The sequence below is a fragment of the Corvus hawaiiensis genome, chromosome 4, assembly GCF_020740725.1.
Source record: "Corvus hawaiiensis isolate bCorHaw1 chromosome 4, bCorHaw1.pri.cur, whole genome shotgun sequence".
NCBI classification, from domain to species: domain Eukaryota; kingdom Metazoa; phylum Chordata; class Aves; order Passeriformes; family Corvidae; genus Corvus; species Corvus hawaiiensis.
The window spans coordinates 57,049,931-57,073,717 of NC_063216.1; the positions used below are offsets into that span (position 1 = coordinate 57,049,931).

Here is a 23,787-nt window from a genome sequence, read left to right on the forward strand (position 1 = left end):
AGTGCTCTCAACCATACACCCAACCTTTAGATGTTTCATTGTAGATGAGAATGAATCTTCAGACATGTCTGAATGTGCATATTTTCTTTTTGCATCCAACGTCCTCACCCGTTTTCTCTTTCGCATACCCCTTCTATTGAGAAAGGATAAGCTGCTACAAGAAAGGCAACAATGGACTGAGAAATGAACCCACAACTGGCTGTCAAATTTGAGCATTCGCAGCTCTTTCAGGAAAGGAAGAAACTCCCACCCTAGCTAAAGGAAAAGGGCATAACACAGTGAAACGAAATAGTCTCTTCAAAGGATTGGAGGGCATTTAATTTACAGGAAACTCCCATATGAGGTTTTTTTACTCATATGTGAATAAAATACTCAAAAATATCTTACTTACTTCCTGTGTAATAAAACTACTCAGAAGAATACAGAGGAGGTGCTGACATTCATTGCTGTTTTCCAGGGCAATGGATTGTCCCTTGCCTCAGCTGCTCTGACAACAGAACCTGCGACTGGAGAGAAATAACATGGCAGCCCCACGGCTGCCAATACTCTGTGCTGGCCAAGCCCGAGCTCCAGCGCTGTGTGGAGGGCAGAAGGGTATGTAAAAGGCTTTACATTTTAATTCATTCTTATTTACCTGGATATTTAGTGTCCTGAAGCTTTCAAAATATTTTTAAGATTGATATGTGAGAAAAATCCCTTTTTATTGTAACTAGAAAAATATTTGGGTGAAAAATTCACAGGGATGAAAACCAACCGCTGTCTGTAATTTAGCCTCATATGCAGACACAGTTGTCTGCTGCTGTTTCACAGAGGATCTTAGGTCACAACACTGGAGTTTCAAGACTTATGGTGTATGTGGTTGTCAGTCTGACCTGCAGTGAGTACACAAGGACAGCGAATGGAGGACATATTTGCATTGTTGTACCGGTTTTGTCTCACATGCAAGTTGGTTTTCTTCTGCTGCATACCTAATGCATGGCATTGCTTGTGCACACTAATCTTACCAAGTCTTCTTGCACATTCTTTTCTTTTAGTGAAGCTTCTAAAGTGATTGCTTGGAAACACAAGGTCTCCTTAATAAGCATGCTATGACTGTTAAACTGTTGAGAGAGAGCTCTGATCTGAGGCTCAGGTACCTTACTGAGGATACAAATATCCAGAAAGTAAGTAATTAATTGTTATAAAGCTCTTTAAAGTGTATTGCCTAGGTAAGAAAATAGTAACTGAAAGTGGCATTTCGATAAAATCCAAGAGCATTTCCATATAGACAAATACAAAAATAATAGTCTTTCAATTAATATTTTCTCCTTCATTTCTGATAAATTTCTTGCCCTGCACAAAGGACTTTATTGCAATTTTGCTTTATTTCTTCCAGTGGTTTTCTCTGTTACTATAGAGCTGTAGGTTACTCCTAGAATATTAAAAAAAAAAAAAAAAATATTGCTTTTTATGACTGAGGAGAAGCTTGATTTGCTTCTCATGTACAAAGCAAGCTCTTCTGGATTCACCACAGAGAAAAATATTCAAGAATATGATTGGTTTGCTTTGGTCTTTGATTTCCATGGTCATAAGGCTGCTTTGACAAGAAACCACCCTTTGGTCAGGCAATTGAAGGACAGTGGAGGAACAGTATGCCACTATGGAAGTGGATTGCCAGGGAATTGCTGAGAGGATTTGCTGACATTTCCACATCCCATATCTGACCACTCTCATTCATGAGTGTCAAAAACAGGACAGCATTTGTAAAGGCTCCATTAAAACCAAGTGTATGAAATGAGTGTCTGTGAAGCTTAATTTTGTAATTCAAATTCCATCATATTCTAACTCTGAGGTCGCTGATCTATTCTAGTGTCAGATGACAGCCAGATCCTATGTGACCTACATTAACACCTTGAGAGAAAAATCTCTGTAAAACTAATAGCACTTGTTTCCCATTCTGCACCTTTTACAGGAGTCTCCTGACATTGTCTGATAACCTTTGCTGCTCTGTGGAAATCTGCTGAATTACTCCTATTACCTTTGCACAGATGTCCATTTACCTGGTTTATTCTTTTAAAGTCATCACTCTAAAGCATGCTCCCCTTTTAGTATATTTCTCCTATCTCTTTCCTTCAGATGTTATTTTATCATAACTTTGTAGTGATTTTAATTTTGTGTGACATTTTGCAATTGCATTTTTACTTCTTTTACCAAATAAATAAATAAATTGGATCAACTCCTTTGTGTCAATGCAACTTAAGAACTAAGAGTGACTTTCTTCATACCAAAGTCAGATGAAAAAAAATGGTTCCTTCTTGGCTGATAAGATCCTGATTCTGCCTTTGATAAGTCAAACGTTGAAATTACTTTACGCTGTCCAAGCGATGTAGTAGAAAAAGAATTTTTTTTCATTTGCTTACTGAAAAAGACTTTTGTCTGCGTTATTTAGGTTTAAGCAACCTGGACTTTTTATAAAGGAGCTATTGAGAAGCAGGAAGATATAATTCTTGTGAACAAATACATGTTTATTTCAAAAGAGATTTTGATAACCATCTATAAATGTTTATATTTCCTCAATTGTGATTTTAGTTTTGATTTATTATATACCTTGTCTCTAAGTACTACAGAGATCACTGACATCTCAAACTGAAGATATCATAATTTCCTTAATAAAATAAGCAGGAGGTTTCAATGCTGGAAACAAAAGCAGATGTCAAAAAATAGCATGAGTGCCAAATGAAAGGGAAAAAGTCATCAACCCAAGTGAGGACACTGAGGTGATCTGGAATGCTGTTTGATTTACATTTTTGTTTGCTGAAGTTCACTAAGAACTTCATTCATCTGTCCACTCAAAATGGGCTCAACTAACCTGGGTGCCACTCTATGCAGGGGTTTCAAATATTCAGCTTGTGTAACTTTGGTCTCTGGAGTTCAAAATCCCTTACAAAGGACATCTTTGCTGTTGACATGGACAGAGGAATTGAGTGCACCCTAGGCAAGTTTGCTGGCAACACCAACCTGTGTGGTGCAGTTGACTTGCTGAAGGGAAGGGATGCCATCCAGAGGGACCTTGACAGGCTTGGAAGATGAGCCTCTGTGAACCTCAAGAAGTTCAAAAGGCCAAGTGCAATGTCCTGCACCTCTGTTAGGGGAATCCCAATCACAAATTCAGGCTGGGCAGGGAATGGACTGAAAGCAGTGAGAGGGACTTGGGGGTGTTTGTGGACAAAAAGCTCAACGGGAGCCAGCAGTGTGCACTCACAGTACAGAAAGCCAACCACACCCTGGGCTACATCAGAAGCAGTGTGGGCAGCAGGCTGAAGGAAGTGATTTTCTCCCTCTGCTCTGGCTGGAGTACTGTGTCCAGCTCTGGGGTCCTCAGCAAAAGAAAAAATGCTGACTGTTGGAATGAGTCCAGAGGAGGGCCTGTGAGTGGTCACTGGGCTGGGGCACCTCTCCTATGAAGACAGGCTCCAAAAATTGGGCCTGTTTAGTCTGGAGTACAGAAGGTTTTGGGGAGACCTTAGGGCAATCTTCCAGTATCTGAAGGGGGTCTACGAGAGAGATTGAGAGGGACTTTTTACCAGGGCATGTAGTGATAGGACAAGGGGGAATGGCCAGAAAGAGGGTAGGTTTAAATATTAGGAAGAAATCTTTAAGGATTGTGAAGCTCTGGCAGAGGTTACCCAGAGCAGTTGTGAACTTGCCATCCTTACAGGTCTTCAAGACCGGGCTGGATGGGGCTCTGAGCAACCTGGACTAGTGGAAGGTTCCCTGCCCATGACAGGGGGTTGGAACCAAATGATCTTTAAGGTCCCTTCCAACACAAACCATTCCATGATTCTATGATCATGCTAAGACATAAACAGCATAAGTGTGTGATTACATCTTTTAATTTGAATAGGTGTTAATCTCTATACCACTGTCAGATTTCAACTTTGGTAGCTGGAGGCTGTTTTCATGTGCTTCTCTATTAGTTTTATATGGGGAAAAAAAGATAAAAAAACCCTACTTATCTTTCTACTTTTAATGAATGTGAAGGGAGACATGCAACAATTAACCAGTGCTGTGCTGTGTCCCTGATTTGTGTTCACTTCAGCAAGTGATGAATTGAGATGTAAAGTGAATGCTCTTTTTGGCTGAAATGCAGCGCATGGAAGATGAACTGTGTTTATAAGTGCAATCCTTCTGTTGTTCTCGAGTTTCATAGAACAATGGCAAAATGCAGCAGATATCTCTTGGTCACTAACTTGTATTCATTTGTCAGTGCTTCTGAAATATATTTGTGGTCACCCAAACAGAGCACTTTTTTCCTGCCTGCATCATAATTAAGCTTTCAAAAATGCTTTCTAATTTGCTTTCTGACTCCAGGCTACTTTTATTTCTTACATTAAAATTGATTTGTTTTCCAAAGCACATCTGTAAAATTATAATCTTTCTCTATAAGAGAAATCCATTTCCCTGGCTGAGTTCCAATTGATTTCACATCATCATTAACTGCTATTTTAGTTTGTGTCCATATAAAACTGTTTGAATTGTTTCTGTGTGTTGTGGTTTAACCTGGCAGGCAGCTGAACACCACACAGCCATTCACTCGCCCACAGGGATGAGGGAAAGAATCAGAAAATAGGTAAAATTTGTGAGTTCAGAAAAAGACAGTTTAGCAGAATGGAAGAGGAAGGGAAAATAAGAAGAAAGAAGAAGAAGAAGAAGAAGAAGAAGAAGAAGAAGAAGAAGAAGAAGAAGAAGAAGAAGAAGAAGAAGAAGAAGTATACAAAGGAAGTAATGCACAATGCAATTTCTCAACACCCACTGACTGATGCCAATCCCATCCCAGAGCAGCAGCCGCTGCCCCCCAACCAATTCCCCCCACTTTTATTGTTTAGCATGATGCCATATGGTTTGACATATCCCTCTGGCCAGTTGGGGTCAGCTGTCATGGCTGTGTCCACTCAGCTTCTTGTGCCATCATCCTCTCTGGCACGGAGGAAGGAGAAGCTAAAAAGTCCTTGACTTAGTGTGAGTGCTGCTCAGCAACAACGAAACCATCAGTTACCATAATATTGGTAACCAGTGTGTTACCAATATTATTCTTATCCTGAACCCAAACCACAGCACTGTACCATCTACTAGGAAGAAAATTAATTCTATCCCACCCAAAACCAGGACACTTGGTTTCATAAAAACATAAGACCACCTGTAGTGAAACAATAACACTCAAGCTGGTGGAGACATGAGAATGTATGTACATGCACAAAAACAGTTTTATGAGGCTTTATTTTGCTTTATGATGTGTTAGCAAGAATAGTCAGTCATATGTTTGTATTTCATACACAGTAAACAGGAAAATTTTGAAGTGCTGAGGTTAAGGTTTTTCTGGCTGAGTAGATTTTCTTTCAGTCCACTTATAATATCAGCAGGCTTTTTTCTCCACTTTAAGGGAAATGAGATGCAGACTGTCTCATTCTTAGGCAGCTCCATATATATGTCCTAATTGAATCAAATAAATTTTTCATCATAATAAAATACTATATCTCTATTATGTTGGCTCAACAAAATTCTCTGTAGCTGTGGTTAACGACTTTTTACAGTAAGACATACACAAATGTATTAAGACAATTCTTTGATTTTTGTACAAGATTGATTTTTTACTTTTAAAAATGGGTGAAGGGAAAAGGGTTCTAGCAGGTTGTTATTTATCCAATTAGCAGTATATAGAAAGTTGGCCTCAATAGCAGGAGGGATATATATTTTGCTTATCATTGAGAAATACTACCCAGAGTTTAGTCGTATAATAAGGTACCATTGAGTCATGTGTAATTAAGAACAGGAAATATTAAAAGGTAATATTTGCTGAAGTACTTAAAATTCAGCTGTTAAAACAGGAATTTTAACTTATAATTTCTTAATAATATTTTAGAGTTAAGTAGTGTTTTGAACTTTCAGGTGTTTAAATTTCCCAAGTGTGGTTAATTTTTAATGATAGGTCTTGTTAAGAAGTGAATTCCTCTATGCTTACACAATCTTTCAAAGCCTTTAAGCTATAATGGAATTTTTCACACAAAATATTTGCAACAGAAGACAGTGAAAACATCTGTCTGTGTGGAAGCGTTGTTCTTTGTCTGGTAAAATTATAATCCGTGTATGTCTGATTGTTTAGTCATCCTGCAGACAAATGCCCCATCAACTTGAACAGTATATGACTAAGTCTTGTGCCAGACTTGTAAAAAAAATGAGGTATGTTTTACTCTACACACCTAAGCCATCATGTTCCTCATTATTTCATAGAGATAAATACAGAATCATCCCTGGAGCCTTTTGTTCAAATCATATTAAATACTACATGGCACATGCAACTACAATGAGTTCATCTAATTGTATAGAAATAAATGTGTCTATAGTTACCATACATTCAATTACACTGAAAGATTATTTTCATTCATTAGAACTCTTGGGTTAGTTGAAGGACATAGGTTTTCTTCCTGGGGCTAAACACCACTTATTTTAACATTTGAGTCCTCCAAGCATTTGCTGAAAATGAAGCTGACTTGCAAAAGGTGGACTTTGAAAGATGCTTTCTGATGGCTTGCATACCACAACAAAATGTGTTTGGCCAACTCTCCACAAGGGCAGTTTGAAAAGAGGGTAGGATACCTACAGATATCCTCTTCCTCCACTAATTTTTTTTTTCTTTCGAGGAGAAGAAAAAGAAGAATTTGGGGGTTTTTTCCAGGATTTACACGTCTCACATCATGGTTGAACCAATGGTTTGAAGCAGATTGTTGGATGCAGACAAGATCTTAATGAACGGATGTGTGTGTGCAGATGTGTTGGTGATGTGCTAAGCATCCACCAGCCTGGGGTGCATCAAATTACAAGAAATGCACACCTATTTTGCTATCTGAGATCTTCTTCAGACGTATGAGAGAGCATTCCCTTCAAAATCCCAGCACACAGTCTCCAGAGGGTGACTGCTGATACTGTCCCGTGATGACTGCAAACAGACTTTAGAGCTCCCTCTGAGAGCTAGTGGGCAGGAGCCATAGGTTTCACATACTGCAGTCCTAGTTTTCATACCTTTCAACAAAGCCATGATTTCACTGTGGAAGACAAAAACAAAGTTAAACAAATTTGTCTGATTCCAGTGATACAGTCCTGATGTGGCTCATACCTACTTGAACAATCAAAGATTTCTTGACTGAACGCTAATATGGGTACTATAATTGACTGACACCTTTAAGAATAACCTCCCCTTTTGATCTTTCTGTACAACCACAAGTCCACTTTGGCCCATTTCTTTCTTTCCCACTTGCAGCAAGCCTTGACTATTCTCTTAGCAGACCTGTTTCTAAAAGTCTATGCTAATTTCCCCAGAGGAACAACATGTATTCTTCCCCAGTGTGATGTTGCTATCTTTCTCATTCCTGATTTGGAAATGGGCTGAGCGCAGTCTCATCGGTCTTGTGATAGTATTTGAAGAAGTATGTCAGGGCCTTAACAGTTGCCTGTTTCATGATCTGATTGCTCTAAAGGAATCTGCTCTGACTCCTGTCAGCTACTTCACATTTTCCGAACATCAGGACAAAAACAATAAGAGTATGCTAAGGCCCACCTGATATTTTCATATGGCACCCAGCATCATGGCATTTCCAGACTAGAACTGCCACTTTAAGACATGATCGTATCTAACTTCTTTCTTCTGATAGGGGTTTACTAAATGACTGCACATAGTTCCCCTCCATCTCCAGACCTGGCCAGCAAGGTACCCCAGGGCAGACTTGAAAATTCTGTCATGGGTCCACTGTTTATGTGTATGTACCTGTGTAGGTATAGAAAAATTGCAAAGCCCTAAAATGCTAAATCGTTTAACGATGTAGATTGGGGTGTGTGTATGTGTTTTGCTCTAATTTTGACATAACAAAAACATGGGAAAGAGATCTTAATCTTTGGTGCTCTGCAGTCTTTGAGACTTTGGACATGTTTGCATGATTCTTCACACCTAAATTGCTGGTGAATGCAAAGTGTTGGCAAAAAAGACATCTGTGCATCATGTTCATTGGCATTGGACATGGTTCTTTTCTCCTTTTTTCCCATGGAAGTTGTTGTCCTGCTATTTGAAATCAGTAGTAGATGAGATTAGATCAAATATAGTTAGGAGAAAACAGCTATGAGAATTCTAGTCACACTAGAATGAGATAAAAACATCCCATCTGCCAAATTAGTGTAATTAATAGCTGAATATTCTCCTTAGCAATTCCCATGTGCTGTGATAACAAAATGGTGTCATATGTTACTAGAAGTAGACGAGAAGCAGTCTGTATTTTCTACCAACTGCTGTACGTGTGTAACTCGGTAGGTCCTGTTTGTTATTCTGCTAATAATGTGTTAGGTTTTTACAGAAGTGTTCTCACCCACATTAGAAGCTAATGATGGCCTTGTCTGTGAATATCTGAGAACTGCTTTTTAAATACATATGCATCAAGATACTACAGTGATGGGCTTATGAAATGGAGATTAAAGAGACAAGGATATAGACAGGCTGGAGAGATTAAGAGATTTTGCAACCTAAAAGAATTGTTGCATAAAACCTCAAGTTAACCTATTTTAAAATTAGGACGTATTCTAAGCATGAACTGTCTTCCTAATTGTAAATAATGTGTGTGTCTGTCAGAGAGGGAAAGAGAGAAAGAATATGCAACCAGTCCTTCCATGGATCCAAGGATCCTTGACTTCTGTGAGTCATGTTATGCTTGATTTAAAGAGGTTTCTTTTGACACGATGTGAAAAGCTGAAAACCCCCTTGCATGTGAGAGAAATGCTTATGCAATACAAGCATGAGCAGCAGCTGTTAAAGAATTTCCTCAATGAAGCAGCTTTGAGGAGTCCAGGACAGGAGTTAGAAGAGCCTCTGTGGGCTCAGTGCTAGTTGAAATTTGTTTGCTACCATACATAATCTATCAAGGGCTTCTCTGCAGCCCACCACGGGCAAGGCATAGGAAGTTAAAGGCATTGTCATGCCCGTTTTTGGCCCTAACCAAGAGGGATAAGGGTATGCTCATCTGAAATTCCTTCTCTCCTGTGGAAAGTATCATTGGTACACTGTTGTGGCTTATTTTTAATCGCAATGGGTTAAAAGTGAGAAGTGGAATCAATTTTCAAAACTGTGACATTCCTGACGAGAATAGACAAACAGATAAATAGATAAATAGATAAATAGATGTGTTAGATGAGTGTAGTCCAAAATGCCTCTACCACATAAAATCTCTAAGAAAAGCTTTGGAAATATATCCTTAAACATATCATCTTGTGCAGTCTCAATTTTATTTGCATCATCAAATATTCAAGGTGGAAGTGGTAAAACATCAAACTCCAAATCAAATTAAGAAATGAAACAACAAAATCCCAGTTTACAGGATGCCAACTACCCTGAGTGCCAGAGGAGGTAGGAGAAGCTGAGTATTTCTGTGCAGAGAACAGGGCTGTTACTGTGTAATGGCTCTATGGGTTTCGTAATCCCAGTTTTACATTTTTGCTCCTCATTGCGGATTGCTGGCTGAGGTGATTGGGGTAATGGATTCTGCACACAGTTTCACTGGCAAACCACAGTGAACTGGATTCTCCTACTCTTTGGACTTTTCTTCTATTACGTGCTTCATCAGAAGGAAATGCTAGTCCTATTCACTCAAAAATAGGGCAATAACATTTTAAAAAATCCCACAACACTTTAAGTTCTGTAGTCTCCCCATACAGAGACGTCTGTTTTTTCAGAGGAATCTACGGAATGAGTAGGAGCAAACCCAAATTTACTTTATTCATTTTCAAGTTCAGGGTAGCCCAGCAGAGACTGCTATGCTTACAGCATTTTTGTCATCCTGGGAGGGTTTCTAACTCCTTTCAGGCCATGGTGCTTCCTGGTGGTCACATCACACACAACAGGACTCTATTCAGATTATCCTCCACCCAAATAAGACCCTTTTCTTTCCCCTCTGAAACTGCAGAAAGGCCATCTCTCTACAAATAAGGCAGCAGCTGCATCCTTCATGGGGGTTGTGTGTGCGTGTGTGTGTGTGTGTTACTTTGATATAAATTCTAATGAATCCCATTTGTTTAAGAGCAATACATGCTGTGTAGGAACAAACCACATGAAAAACTGAAGGAAATACTGCAGGAAGCTGCAAGCAATCATGAGAGCAAGTGTGTACTAGAAAATGGAAGTAAATATAAGCTTAAGCAGAAGAAATTATCACCAAGGATGGAAAATGCAGGGCTATCTATAACCTGCACTTTTTGCCTTCAAAATATACAAAACAGCTTTTTATTAATCAAATGACACAGATTTTGCTAAAAGAGAAATTTAGTATTAAGATGCCAGGGTACTGGCGGTTCATAAAGATATTTCTGGAACATTATGAGAAGCATTTAAAAACCTCCCAACTAGCCGTATGCTTTTCTTAGCTTTGGTTTCTGGATTGTACTTCTAAGTCATATCTTTTTTTCCATCTGAAGATTCTTTTTATAGGTGACTCAACTAACAGAGGGATGATGTATTATCTAATAGAAAGAGTGAATAAGACTCTTCAGGAATGGCAGAAGACCCATGATGTTAAATGTTATCACAATATCAACGAGGGGAAAACATTTATCAGTTACTCCTACTACCCCCAGTTCTGGATGAATGCAAACCAGAGACCGACTTTTGAAAAAGCACTGGAACAGCTGCTGCAGAGGTATGGTACAAACTTTGTATCTCCCTTGTTTGTATCATCATTCTATTCCCAAATGTGTTTAACACATTTTACAATTAAAATCAGTAAACAATAAAACATAACCTGCACAGACCATATTGTGTGGTTAAAAAATAGCTGAAAATTACATCAGGCCTCTGATCAGGGTGCCAGATACAGTTCAGTGAAATGCAAAGCAGTGTAGTTAAAATGTTTGCCATCTGTTTAAAGCAACGTGTGTTGTTTTTCTTTTCTGGGTTTCAGGTCACGTCCCCTGGAGAACACAGACCAGACCGTATTAATTGTAGGTGGTGTTCAGTGGCTTAATTCCAATCACCTGCTAATTATCCAAAAGGTGTTGAACAGGTAATGTTATGTACTTGGTGTTATTCCAGTTTTTGATATGATAAACTATGAGAAACAACAAAAAATTATAAAAATACAAACTTTTAATTTGTTTTTTTCATAGACGTGTACTTAAATGACTTTGAAAAAAATAAAGTATGCATTGTCTTTTGATGTGTCTGTTAAGAAAAAAGTGTGTCCTTGTTCTTTTTTTCAATTTGCAAAACAGGGAGAATTTATCAAATATCCTGGTAATTGTCAAATCCATAGGGATGGGCTTTCACCTTCCAGTGGATGGAATCCATTCTCTGTCACAGGTAAGACACAGTACATTTTGAGTGCATTTTCATGGAAGACTTGTAATTTCAGCACTAATTTGCTGTCTGGTCAAAATATGTTACAACCTCTGCTGAGCACATTTTAAGTGGATCCAGGAAGGTTAATGTTTGTATGTGCTTATACTGCTTACTAATAGGGATTCAAACCAATTTCCTTATTTCATGGATTCTGCTGCAATCAGAGAGCCATTTGAGATGCCATACTTGGTCAGCTGTCCCAAGAACCAGAAGAAGCTCCAATATTAATCCAGCTGCCAAAATTGAGAGATCGTGCTGGGGATGAGCAGATTGCTCCTCATGCCACACTGCGCATAGGCCCTCCCCAGGCTTCCTCCACGGTTACTGCTGGATCCGACTCACTCGTCTGGCTTGCACAACTCAATAAATCCATCTTAACCCACCTATGAAGCCAGAACATTACAGAGCAGCTGGAATGTACTGATGAATCCAGCCTGTTATTTGCATGTTAATCGGATGTTACAGTCGGTTTAAATCATATCCAAGCCTCTCAGAGTAACAAATGTGCTCATTTCAATGCGCTGTGTAATTCACTCAATTCACTATTTTTATTTACAATTTGGACAGTGATTCGCTATTGAACACACATAAAATGCATGGATGAGAAGCACTGCAAGGCAGAATGGAGTAAATGATGCCTACCAGTGCTGTGTGTCATGCTCCAGCTATTTCCAGGTGTTGAAAAGAGAAAATTATTACCTTTCACAGATTATGTACAGCACTCCCTGTGCACTGGGGACTGGCGCCCACGTATTTTTGCAACCATAACACACTGCTGTATTCAGCATGTGGCTTCCTGCTACTCTCACCCTTCCTTTTGCTACAGAGACTGCCCTGTCTGATTTTGCCCATTCTTTCTAAGTTAGTACTGCCTATCTGCCTTGTCTCTATTGAATGTCTCCTTATTGATTCAAACAATTTTCTTAATTTACCTGCATGACCTAAATAGAATGAATTAAGGAAACTGTTGTCATCAACATGAAGAATCATTTTCATAGCTCCTGTCATAGTTTTCAGCAAAATTCAGTCCTAGAATGAAGAACTTCAATCCAGGGTACGTGAGGCAAGGATAAAGTATTAAAGGCTTCCCAGGTTTACCTTTTTCTTTTTCTTATTTAATAAATTTTAAAAGCTCCAGAAATCAACTACAGTGCATAACCAACATTCATTTCCCTTTCAATATTGGAATCATATGCCAAATTACCCGTGTGGTTTGTATGCTTCAGGATTACCCCAGCTACTCTCACAAGCCTTTCATCTGCTGTGTCGAATCCACTGCCTTGCCAACTTTATAGCTAACTTTTTTTCTATTCTTGGTCTTCCTGAAGTATATTCAGAAACAATAATCTGTTCTTCAGTATAACCATATTTAAGATACCCATGGTCCTGTACTCCCTTTTAAATAGCTGCCTCAATGAATTTGATTAGAAGCTGAGTTTTTCTTTAAAGGAGCAGTTTCACTATTTGTTACAGACAACTTTATAATTGGAATTTTTTTCTGGATTACACCTCATTAGCTAAATACAAGTTAAAAACCATTACCCAGGAATTATATTTTAAACTATCATGAAATCTTCCTATAAAGGAAGCTGCACGTGTACTGAAAAGTAATTATAATTTCTGAAGAAACCCTATATCAGTCTTGGAGTAGTAGCTATTTTCAAGAGTGAATTTATAGTAATTCATGTCTGTAGTATAACATAATTGCTTGTTCAAAATGCAGTTTTGCTATTTATTTTCATGACACAATAACCTTTAAACAGTCCTTTTGACAAGACATTGCAACATTTTATCTGGAATGCAGGCAGAAGTGCAAAACTTGTGGAATGAAAACTTGGTTATTCTGGATACAGCAAAAAATTTGGGCTATGAAGTGGTTGACACCTTTGTCATCACCATGGGACGTTACAAAGAATTCCTGCAAGGGAAGTGTGGCTGCCATTTCCATGAGGTAATGGTTTACACTTATATCATTCCCAGGTATTTAAGAAATTTTGACTTTCAGGTCTTAGAAACAAAAAGGCATGTGGTGAGGTTAGCATCTGTCACTCAAAGTTAGGCCTGAATACAAATCGTGGGGAAAGCAGTTTGTACGGTGGCACTTGTCCCTCACTGCTCAGAGTGCAAGGCCACCCAAGGACATGCTGAACTGCTGGCCTGGTGATACCTTGAAATAAAAATAAACGTGCCCTTCTGCAAAGGTAACTCATATAAAACGATGTTGCACAGTTTCCAGGTTCTTGTTTTATTTATTACGTGTTATGTATCTCTGCTGCTTCTGCATGGACTCAGTGTCTCTTTTTACTCAGTCTCACAGGTTTTTGACTGATGCCTCCCTAACTGAGCAGCTCAGCACACTCACATCAAACCATAAGTACAATTAAAATGGAGCTTAAAATTGAAGGACCTATCTTAATGCTATGTATCTGTTTTCTTATGTCTGAGAAAAAATAATCTGGAATAGTTACAGTGATCCACTGTACAAACAGAAGTGTAAATTGCTGATTCCCGCTCACACCTGTAGTCCTGCTTTCTTGACTAAAACCTACAGAATTTTCTTGGGAGTGTTATCAGACTCACATGAGCTCACGTGCCATGTGTCAACCTCCCAGCTGGTTTCCGCCTCAGGCTCCACAGCAGCTCACATGTTTTCAGGCCCGTGCCAGGGCCTCTATCCTGCTTTGGGGCCAACATCAGCAGGTGTGGTTAGTTAACCAGTCCTTTAATCTACTCTGCTCAATACTTGAGAGGCACAAACACAGCTCAGTCCAAATGAAGCCAGAAAAGAGGGAGTAAGTCACAGAGTAGAAATTTATGTGATTGATAAATAGTCCCATGGAGCAAATGCCTCCGTCCATTTTACCCAGACAGCTGTATTGATCCTTTTTTATCTAGAACCCAGATGCTGGTGTTTCTGTGGGTCATTGCTGATGGTTGCAATTTCCACAGATCTTTTGAGTGAAGCCGTGAGTGTCGAAATTGAATATTTCAAATGTTTTTTATGGAACTGGGTGGAAAAACAGGGTGTGATCGGTCATCAGCATTTTTCATGTACTCCTCCATTATTTTCTATGAGCTCATGTGCACATTTGGTCTTGCTTCTCTGCCCAAGGAATCTCAACAGAATCTGTGTCTCTGGGGAGGATCAGGGGAGAATTTGGCTCACAGAGCTGTTATTAATGAGGCTTGAGAGGTCATTGTGCCTGAAAGAGCCATAGATATGCCCAGTAGAATCCATCATGCACCAAAAATCAGACTTGATGCTTGAGGAAAGCAAAAAGAAAGTCCTTGAGTTCTTTTGATACTTCATTAGTTTTAATAGTTTTGTCATCAGCTTATTTCTGCATCCTGGCAAGTGGAGTTTCATTAGGTGCTGAAGCAGTTTGCACCAGGAAAATGGCATTTTGCCCCCACGGACAGAGCCAAGAACGCTGTGTAAAACCCCAGCACTTTTCATGTTTTCTGAAACCAGACGAGACAGATTAAATCTTGTGCTTTGTACTTTCACTTTCTTTCTCTTAAAAACTGACATTCCCAAAGTCTCAGAAGATGGCACCCCTCTGTAAATGCCATCTGAGCTCAAGTACGGCTGTGCAGGAATGGAGGACTGGCCATTCTGTGCAGTCAGGAAACAAGAACAGAAATGCCTTGAGCAGTTCTCATTTAGTTCCCACTAGCTGGCTGAAGAGAAAGCTATTTCCCCTGAATGGCCTGAAAAATTGAGTTCCCACCAACTCATTTCAGAGGGTCTCAGGTGACCCTGATAGCATAGAAATCTCTACCTCTGTAGACTCTACAATCTTTGCACAGAATTCTGAGGAATCTGGACTTTCAAAGGGATTATACTGAGCTAGGACAAAATATCTTGCATAACCCTGGCACTTAGTGCCCAAACATATTTCTGGTTTTATGTACACATGAAATTTGATTTTTTATTTACCTCATTCTTTGAAAATGCTTATGGAGATTGTTCAGCACTATGAAATTATTATAGAAGCCATTTTTTAATTCAGATTTATTTCATATTTTAATGGCAGTGAAATCATAATCACATCATAGGAATGAGCAACCCTGGGATTTTTGTATCTTAATCAGTGGCTGGCTGCTGGGCGAACATTAGATTGCATTCCTGGGAGATTATGCCTAACAGGAATGCAGTTTGGGTGATTGGTTCAAGGTGGCATCATTTTGAAATAGTTGTAAGATCTAAGACACTAATTAAGAAAAATGAACCTACAGTAATTGCATGAAAACAAATAATAGCCCTTGGCTTAGCTGTATGAAATTGATCAGAGGATATATTAATTTTCTACATGGGTAATTCCTAGTCTGTTTTCAGTTCAGCCAGCTCCCTCATAGTCTCTCTGCTCAGTCTTTCAAGCCTTTGCACATGTTATTTCTTCACTCACATTTAATTTTATATGATTTATTTCATTTATTATGAGCTTCGCTGCATATGAACATTTATTCTGATTGTTTGGTGACAGTAAATATACATTATATTTTTAAAAGCTAACATGCTTCTGCATAAATATGTGCATCAGTAAATGAATTCTGCATTTTCAAGTGTCTGCTGTGATTGATATAGCAGGATAACTAATGGGCATCAGAACTATCAAGTCAGCATATATATACTATTTTCGAAATAAGTTAACCGCCTTTTCTGCTTTCTCTGGGTTTGCCACTGCCTGGGCTGAGGTCCTCTGTCCTGCATATATGCAAGGTTCTAAAGTTTTGTCTCTCCCAAAGCTGCTTCATTATTCATCAGTGATTGAGTATTCACTGAGACAAGACCTTCAGCATTTCACAGGAGACCACCCACCCCCCCACCCCCCAGTTATTAAGTTCCTGACAACCATACCTTTCACTTTCTCACTTGTTAGTCCCATGAGCATGTTATTTTTCCATACGAGTTGAACACGATAATCCCAGAGCTTTATACATATTTCAGGGGCCAAGGTGGAGCATTCTTTGGCACTAAGTTACTGAATCATGTTGTGTTTATGTCAGTGTGGTGTCCTGGGGAGAGGGATGTTAAATTGCACCGTCACTCCCTTCTTGGAGAAACACAACACATGAGGGTTTTCATCTCAACATGGGGCTGGGCCAGGTTTGCATCAAGGCCTCAGAGTGAGGCATTCTCACTGGGCTCATAGCTGAGACATGTTATATGTGCCTCAAGTGCTTGGTATCAGAGCAAGATTTAAACCTTTCTGCAATTTGAAGCAGTCATGAGTGTGTTTTTTCACATGCTAAAAATACAGGGACAAGCTGTTGAGTATCAATTTTATTGTTTAAGGTAAATTGTCTCTAGTGAAGAGAACAGAGTCTAATACACAAAGGCATTACAGAGTCAAGCAACCGAGTATAATGGGCCTATGCATGTAGATTTCAAAACTTATGTTCTTGCACTTTAATTTGTAACATAACAAGTTTGCTATTAAAATACTCTTTATGAGCAACTTGCACCTCAAGGTAAGAGTATCAGTACCTGTGTCATGGACAACTGCCTCAGCATTTCTGCACACACAGCTGTGTATCTGTCTTTCTAGGTGCAGGCAGAAAGCACTCACATATGTCATTTCTTTTGCAGGTGGTGAAATCCAATCCCTCTGAAGAAAGGCCACACATAACAATGACGTTATCGAGGCGCTATACACGGGGGAAATATTTCGGCAGTCAAAGCAAACCATCACAACTGCAGGACTATGCAACAAATTCTCGGTCCCCGTATCATGTCCGAGGTCCAATAAATCAAGTTTATTCTGAAATCCTTCTCAGCAGGCTCTGTGCAAGTAAGAGGGAGGTTGTCAGCACATAGCCTCTCTTGGATATAGCACTGAGACTAGAGAAGTGCCACTGCCTGAGTGACAATTGAAGGATCATGGTGGATTTGTGATATGCTTCCTTGATTGGTTGCACGCACACAAAGAGAGTTTGGGACATGTGGTGTTTTTCCAAAAACCTTATGAAATTAAGTTATGCCCTGGTGACCCTGCTGTGTGAAAATGGAAGATGGAGGGCTGCAAAGGAGAGAAGAGGGGAAGTTACTTGAACTGTTGCCAAAGACTAGAACAGCTGTAGTTCAAGCAAGTGTGTATTATTGATAGCAAAAAGAGACCTATATATTCACTTGAACATTTGGAAAGGGCTGCTTTAGGTCTTCAGCACTATCTAGTTTTCTATTTATAGAGACACTGTACTATTTGAATGTATTTAGAAACTGACTACATTCCATTTTAAAGAGTTTAATTTATGTGGACAGGTTTCTCTTCCATATCAAACCTTTTCTGTTTAGACACTTGGTTTATAGAATCTGAAAATGTCTATTAGCATTTTACTGGTGACGTCGAGTTTTGGACTCTAGTGGTTTTAGTGAAAGCACATCTCTTCTCTATTTTTTTATATACCTACTCTATTTTTTTGCATGTTCTGAAGGTAATAGGGAGATAGGTTACCTACACTTGAGACTGTAAATGTCTCAGTGTAACATGTAAATATAGTGAATTTGTTAACATAACTTTATTTATGGTCCCAGTTTAAGAGAGTGCCCATATGCAGGAAGAATGCTTAGATAAGCACTTCAGTGTCTACCTTGGCCTGTAAGCCAAGCAAGTATTCTTCCTGGATGGAAGTGCCATTTCTGTCATAATTTTTTATAAAATACTTGCCAGTGTGTGAAGTCAGTACCACAAACATAAGAAAAACCCCTCTTGCAAGCACACATAAGGATTTCAGGATCTGATAATTAATCTGTCATAGGAAGTGTGATGTGATGTGATGATGTGATGTGATGTGATGGCAGCAGAATATACTGCCACCATCTCTTGCTTGGCAGGGAGAAGACCTTCTCTGAGTGCCAGTTTCAGTTCAAACCTTCTCTGAGCTGCAGTTTCATGCTGTCACCCAGCTACATCCCCAGGGTTTGCAGACCTTCTGTGTGTGACACCCCAGGGAGAGGCTGTGTGTTGGTGCCCTGCCACAGTTCTGGCAGCCCACTCTTTCACAGCTGTGGTGCCCGATGGGAAACCACACATGGTCCAGGATTAGCAGCTGGGTGACAGGTTAGTGGCAACCCGTAAGACTGTTGTCCCTACAAATTACCCAGTTACGGATTTTTATTCATCCAGTCATGCAGCAGGCAATCAAGGCCACTCTCCCACCATGCATTAGAGAAGGGAGTTTTAACCGGGCAAGTGCAAGTCTAACAAAGGGTCTGCTGAGTTCTGTGTCATGCTTCCCTGTCACAATTTTACATACAATCCTCCACTAGCTTCTGCTTCGTTAAAGGAAGCCACAAACAATGTCAGGGAATAAACAAATTATAGCAAGGAACTAATCATCATCTTATTGGCCTTAGTAGCACACAGAGGGGGTACTCTATATAGAAGTCGGGCTAGAAATTCATGACACAACATTTAGTATTTGCCTAAGATCCTTAACAGTCTGTATGCCCAGCTATAGTTTTGTGAATTTGTGCTCCTTCAGGTAAAATATGTAAAGATATAACAGGAATTTGTCATGCAATATGGAGTTTGGCATTCTAGGTGATAGAGAGTATCCTCCAAAATAGGATCTGGCATACATAATTTAAGACACCTTTCACTATGTTGAAAAAGTTCTGGATTTAAACAGTGACTTAAAATTAGTGAGATGGTATGATTACCTCTGTTTCTGTATAGTATGCTGCTGGTTGCTTACAGCAAATATCCCCAAATTTCAGTGTAAGATTTTCCCTGGCATGGAGATCTACATGAAAGATGGGTCAGGAGCTGTGCATAAATACTGACAATATCAGCATTTGGTTTTGAGCAATATGATTATCTAAAGAATATAATTGTATGCAAATGATATATTCTCTTGGGTCTGGAAATCCAGGGCTGCACAACCTTAAAGCTGAAGGATAGAATATCATCATTAATACTAGCAGATGCAAAATACAGCCAGATGTCTTTGGTATTAAGATGATCGATGAGAGGTGTATTACAGTTCTGCTTTTGATAAGATTTTTTTGTAGCTCGTTTAAATCCACATGCTGTTACTGTTATTGTTTCATACACAAATGTTTTTAAGGCATTAACTGGGTTTTTATGTTTGGGTTTTTTAGCCAAAACCTATTGCTGAAGCATCAGTTTAGTGATGAAAAGGAGAGAGCTGACTTTGTTATACTGTAGTGGATATCAGTGAATGTGCAATTCATCAGTTCTGGTTTCACCATGAAATGGTTTACATGTGCTGTACACCCAGATGTCTTAATGTTTTCCAAACCTTAATATTTTTCAAATGTATTAAGTGTATATTTTCCTGTGTGTTTTCTATTTTTTACGTGTCTATGTACATTAATATGTTTGTACAAAGTCATTGGTACAATTTGCAAATTGATTTTTATTTAAATGAATTCTTTGAATAAGCTTTTTCCAACACTATATATGATACATGTAGTCTTAGGAATAAACAAAGAATACTAAGCTACATTTTTGTTATTTAACTTTAAAATATATCTAGTATCTAGGTATGTGAAAGGCAAGAGTTTAGATTGACATGCAAGGATTGCTTGTTCATATGCATTAAGATTTATGGATTGAGACAATAAAAGAATTACTGTGTTTGAATTCCAGTGAGAGCACATGTGTTGCTATCTACAGTTTACTTCAGAATTATTGTATCTGCTGTGACATTTTGCCTGAATAAATATTAAAGTGTTCCTATAGTCCATGTATTTACCTTAGTCCCATTACTTACCATTAAAATAGCCAAGGACTGAGTTGTCAAGTTAAGTTCCACCTCGTAATACAGACATGAGTGGCCCTGGAATTAGTGGTAGGATTGAAATATTCAGGCTGGGAAACAAGTACTCTGAGAAGTGGAGTTTCCTGCTCAATGTCTGCCCGGCGGCATGTGGAGCTTAGAACAGAACTAGGGTATACTTTAAGCTACAGGTAGAGAAAGAATGGGACTGTGTTGCAAAATAAATACTCTGATATACAGAGCAGTAGTCTCAGTTATTCTTGCATCCCTTTAGCTGAAGCTGGAGCACAATTTACAGTGTCCAATGAGTTGCAACTCCTCACCTCTCATATAACTCTATAGATGTTGAACAGTGAATTGGGTTAGTGAATTGGCACCTGGCCACCATAACCAAGTCCGTCCTAAAAAATATCTTCAGAATAAGTGACTGACTTTGGAATAAAAAATATTTCCCTTTTTGTAGGGAAAGGCCTTGATAAGTCATCTTTGTCATCAGAGTTGCCAGATTTCAGGGTGCTGAAAGAATGGACTACAAATACAATATTTAGTCTTAGTATTAATTTGAAAATGATAATCTTTAGAATAATCTCTTTCACACTGTTAAATACAAAGCCTTTATTTTTCTCTTCTGTGACACATTAAAGGGACATCAAAGTAACTTTATTTGCTTAGTGGGTGGGTTAGCGAGGCATCAAATTACCTCAAGGTTGAAACAACCACTAATAGTTATGCTTCTGTTGCTATGTTGAGCCAAAGAGAATGCTTTGAAGATGCAGATATGTGTGATATTAAGTTGACTGCAGTCCAGGGATCTTTCAGATTATTCTTTTAGAGTAAAGCAATTTTTAGAGGTGCAGTGAACTATTTGCTGTAGACTCAAACTGCTGAACAAGTCTCTGTAGGGTCACATGAAAAATATGGTGTTACCTTCTTGTTTGCCTGCTCGCTTTGCATCTGGCTTGTTTTACCTCCCTATCTGTACCTGCTCTACTCCACATCACCCTTTCTTTCAGATGACCTTAGAAATTTGTGTTTTTTCAGACTAGCAGCTCCTGGAAATCTGAGACATAATTCTTGCAAATGCAGTCTGAGTCTTGAAAATATGTTTTTGTCAATCCCAACAGCGCGCAGCAGGGGTAGAACAAGCCTCTTACCTAGGGCAGTGATTTTCTCTGATGAATTTAAAACAGCTGTGTTGTGTTAAGCAGTTAGTTTGCATTAGCACTTAGCTCTTCATGGAGCTTGCCTTTACCAAGCAAAAATCCATCTTTCAAACTCCACTGCCATCTTTACCTGTGTAAATTTTCAAAACACCAGACCAGTCTGTGTAAAATGCAGGCATACCTATTTATTGGTGCTGGTACATAAACTGAAGTATTTACTGGTGCCTTCACACTATCCATTGAACAGAAAATCTCTGACTACACAATAAAAAGACACTGTGCATTTTAGGCTTACTCACCTGTGATTAGATTGTACTAAAAATAGTGCTACATCTCAGCCTAGACCAGAACCTGGAGCTAAGCATTCTAGAAAACTACTCAAGTCATTAACTTCAATGGTCAAGTTGAGCCTGTAGGGTCATAACAGAGTCTTCTGCAGCACAAGTTTCTGTTGTGATGGACTTCTCCCTTTTCTGTGTTTTTCCATCTGACTGTTTGGCCAGCTCTCAGCACCTGTGGGCAGCCCTTCCTGCAATCCCTCAAGCATGTTCAACAGCCTTGGCAAGTGACACCACATTAAGCAGCCCTGAACTGAAAATCAAGCATATGTTTAAATGAAATCTGAACTAAGGTCTTTATGAAACACAGCATCTACTAAGCATCACTTTCATTTCCTCTAGTACTGAACTTCCCTAATGAGGAGCAGGATTCACTCCCTTTCAGCTGAAACTCAAGTACAAAGACATTTTCCCAGCTTTTGACAAACTTTTCCCACTGCTTGCTGGCATGAAATGAAGGGAGGGAACTGCTCTGCATGCTCCTGCCTAACACAGTGAGGTGTGTTCACACAGTCACTGCAGTGGGCATTTCCCTCCCATACCTCACTGTGGGGACAACATTTCCACAGCAGAAGGTGTTTTCAATATTGTGACTTTTTTATCTGTTTTGAGCAGTGACAGTCTATGTGGTTCAAACAGACAGCTCAGTGTCTGCCAGCACCACCTGCCCCAGTGCTGCTCTAAGGATGCTGGGTAGATTCTGGGTGAAAACAAGAACTGCAGAACTAAAATCCTTGAGTGAGGAATAAAAATTACTCAGACCTCTGGACAAAGTCAGGGCGGTTATGAAGAGCTCACTGCAGATCAAGCAGGTGCAATTAAAGTCATCAGGAGCCCTTTAAAGTTAATAAATTATATGGGTTATTGTCAGGGTTTGAAGACCAGATCTGTCTTTGGCAGAGTTTCTCACTTGCCATGTTTCAAAAACATATTCTGTATTTTCTTTTGTTCTTGTCATTATCAACTTCCATATTTCTGTTTTTATACTGTGGGACTAAGAAGTTTGAAGTAGTATTTCTACTCTGCCTGATAATGATTGTGTAGCCTCCCCAGACAGCTGTCAAATCATCTAACAGATCATCTAACAGAGTTTTATTACTTCTGAATGGTATTTTTCCTTTACTTCCATATGCCAGCTCCAAAGTTTCTTTACATTTACAGAAAGCTTTAGGTATGATAGCTCTAATGCCTTCAATGTATTCAAAGAAACCTGCCAACCCCTATTTATCTTAACAGGACGGAAAACACTTTAAGCCGTGAAAACCTGACCTTGCAAGCCATTAGACAATGCAGCACCCAGCATGATCTAGCCCACAAATGGCTTCCTTTGAAATAAAGAATCACAGTTGTGTTCTACTAAAGTTTTCACTGGGGTGATTACAATTTAAACATGATTTGTGTGGACTGATAGGTGTGGTTTTTTTCAGCTCAGGGCCTTTGTTGAGCTCTCTTTACAGCAAATGGTATCTATTAGCTACTGTAAAATCCTGTTTCAACATCCTTTGACACTGCGTCCTGCCCAGTTCTTATAAAACACATACATACAAGGGGATTTGCTGTTGATGGTAAAAGGTTAAATCGTAACAGGTCTTACTGCTCCACCCATTACTGTTCCCTAAATTCTACATTGCATCATTTTTGTGCAATAACAAGGAATCAGGGTCTAGTAACCTCTTAATGCATGTCTCCTCAGTCCCTAGAACAGTTCAGCACTGTAGCTCTGATGGAGTTATCAAAATAACACACCTTCAGCTGTGAAATGCATGCAGCAGAGCCTGCAGACATACTCAAAGCTCGCCTGTTAGATCAAGGCCAGCCTGAAAGTCAAGGTCAACAGCTTCTAGAGACTGTTTTCAGGCACCAAGACCTGGTTTCCTCCTTAACTCTACATATTTAACAGAGGCATTGTAATTATGATTGTGGTCATACTAGGGTTCTTTGTAATCATCACAGAAAGACCAAAATCTGAATTTTTCTCTAGAGGTGTCTATTATTTCTACAATATTGCTTTCTGTAAAGGGAACCGAAAGCAACTCAGATTTTTCTGATTGGTACATAAAATTTTGAGAGAAGAATGTCAGTGTTCCACAGAGATGTGGCTGTGGGATTCATTATGCAGGTAAGAGAGGTTTTT

At 39.1% G+C, this 23,787-nt stretch overlaps 1 protein-coding gene across 3 annotated transcripts in view; it reads left to right on the forward strand.

Annotated features, from left to right (window-relative positions):
- Nucleotides 1-20,120, forward strand: part of CPED1 (cadherin like and PC-esterase domain containing 1) — a 142,424-nt gene extending 122,304 nt beyond the window's left edge. For 2 of the 3 annotated variants that reach the window (XM_048301208.1, XM_048301209.1), the window contains exons 18-23: nt 458-594; nt 10,486-10,706; nt 10,968-11,069; nt 11,278-11,365; nt 13,209-13,355; nt 16,998-20,120. In XM_048301208.1, coding sequence (XP_048157165.1) covers nt 458-594; nt 10,486-10,706; nt 10,968-11,069; nt 11,278-11,365; nt 13,209-13,355; nt 16,998-17,225 — 923 coding nt within the window. In that variant the 3' untranslated portion in view covers nt 17,226-20,120. The remainder of the gene's footprint in view (nt 1-457; nt 595-10,485; nt 10,707-10,967; nt 11,070-11,277; nt 11,366-13,208; nt 13,356-16,997) is intronic. The other variant, XM_048301210.1, reaches the window with a different exon arrangement.
- The last annotated feature ends 3,667 nt before the right edge of the window (nt 20,121-23,787 follow it).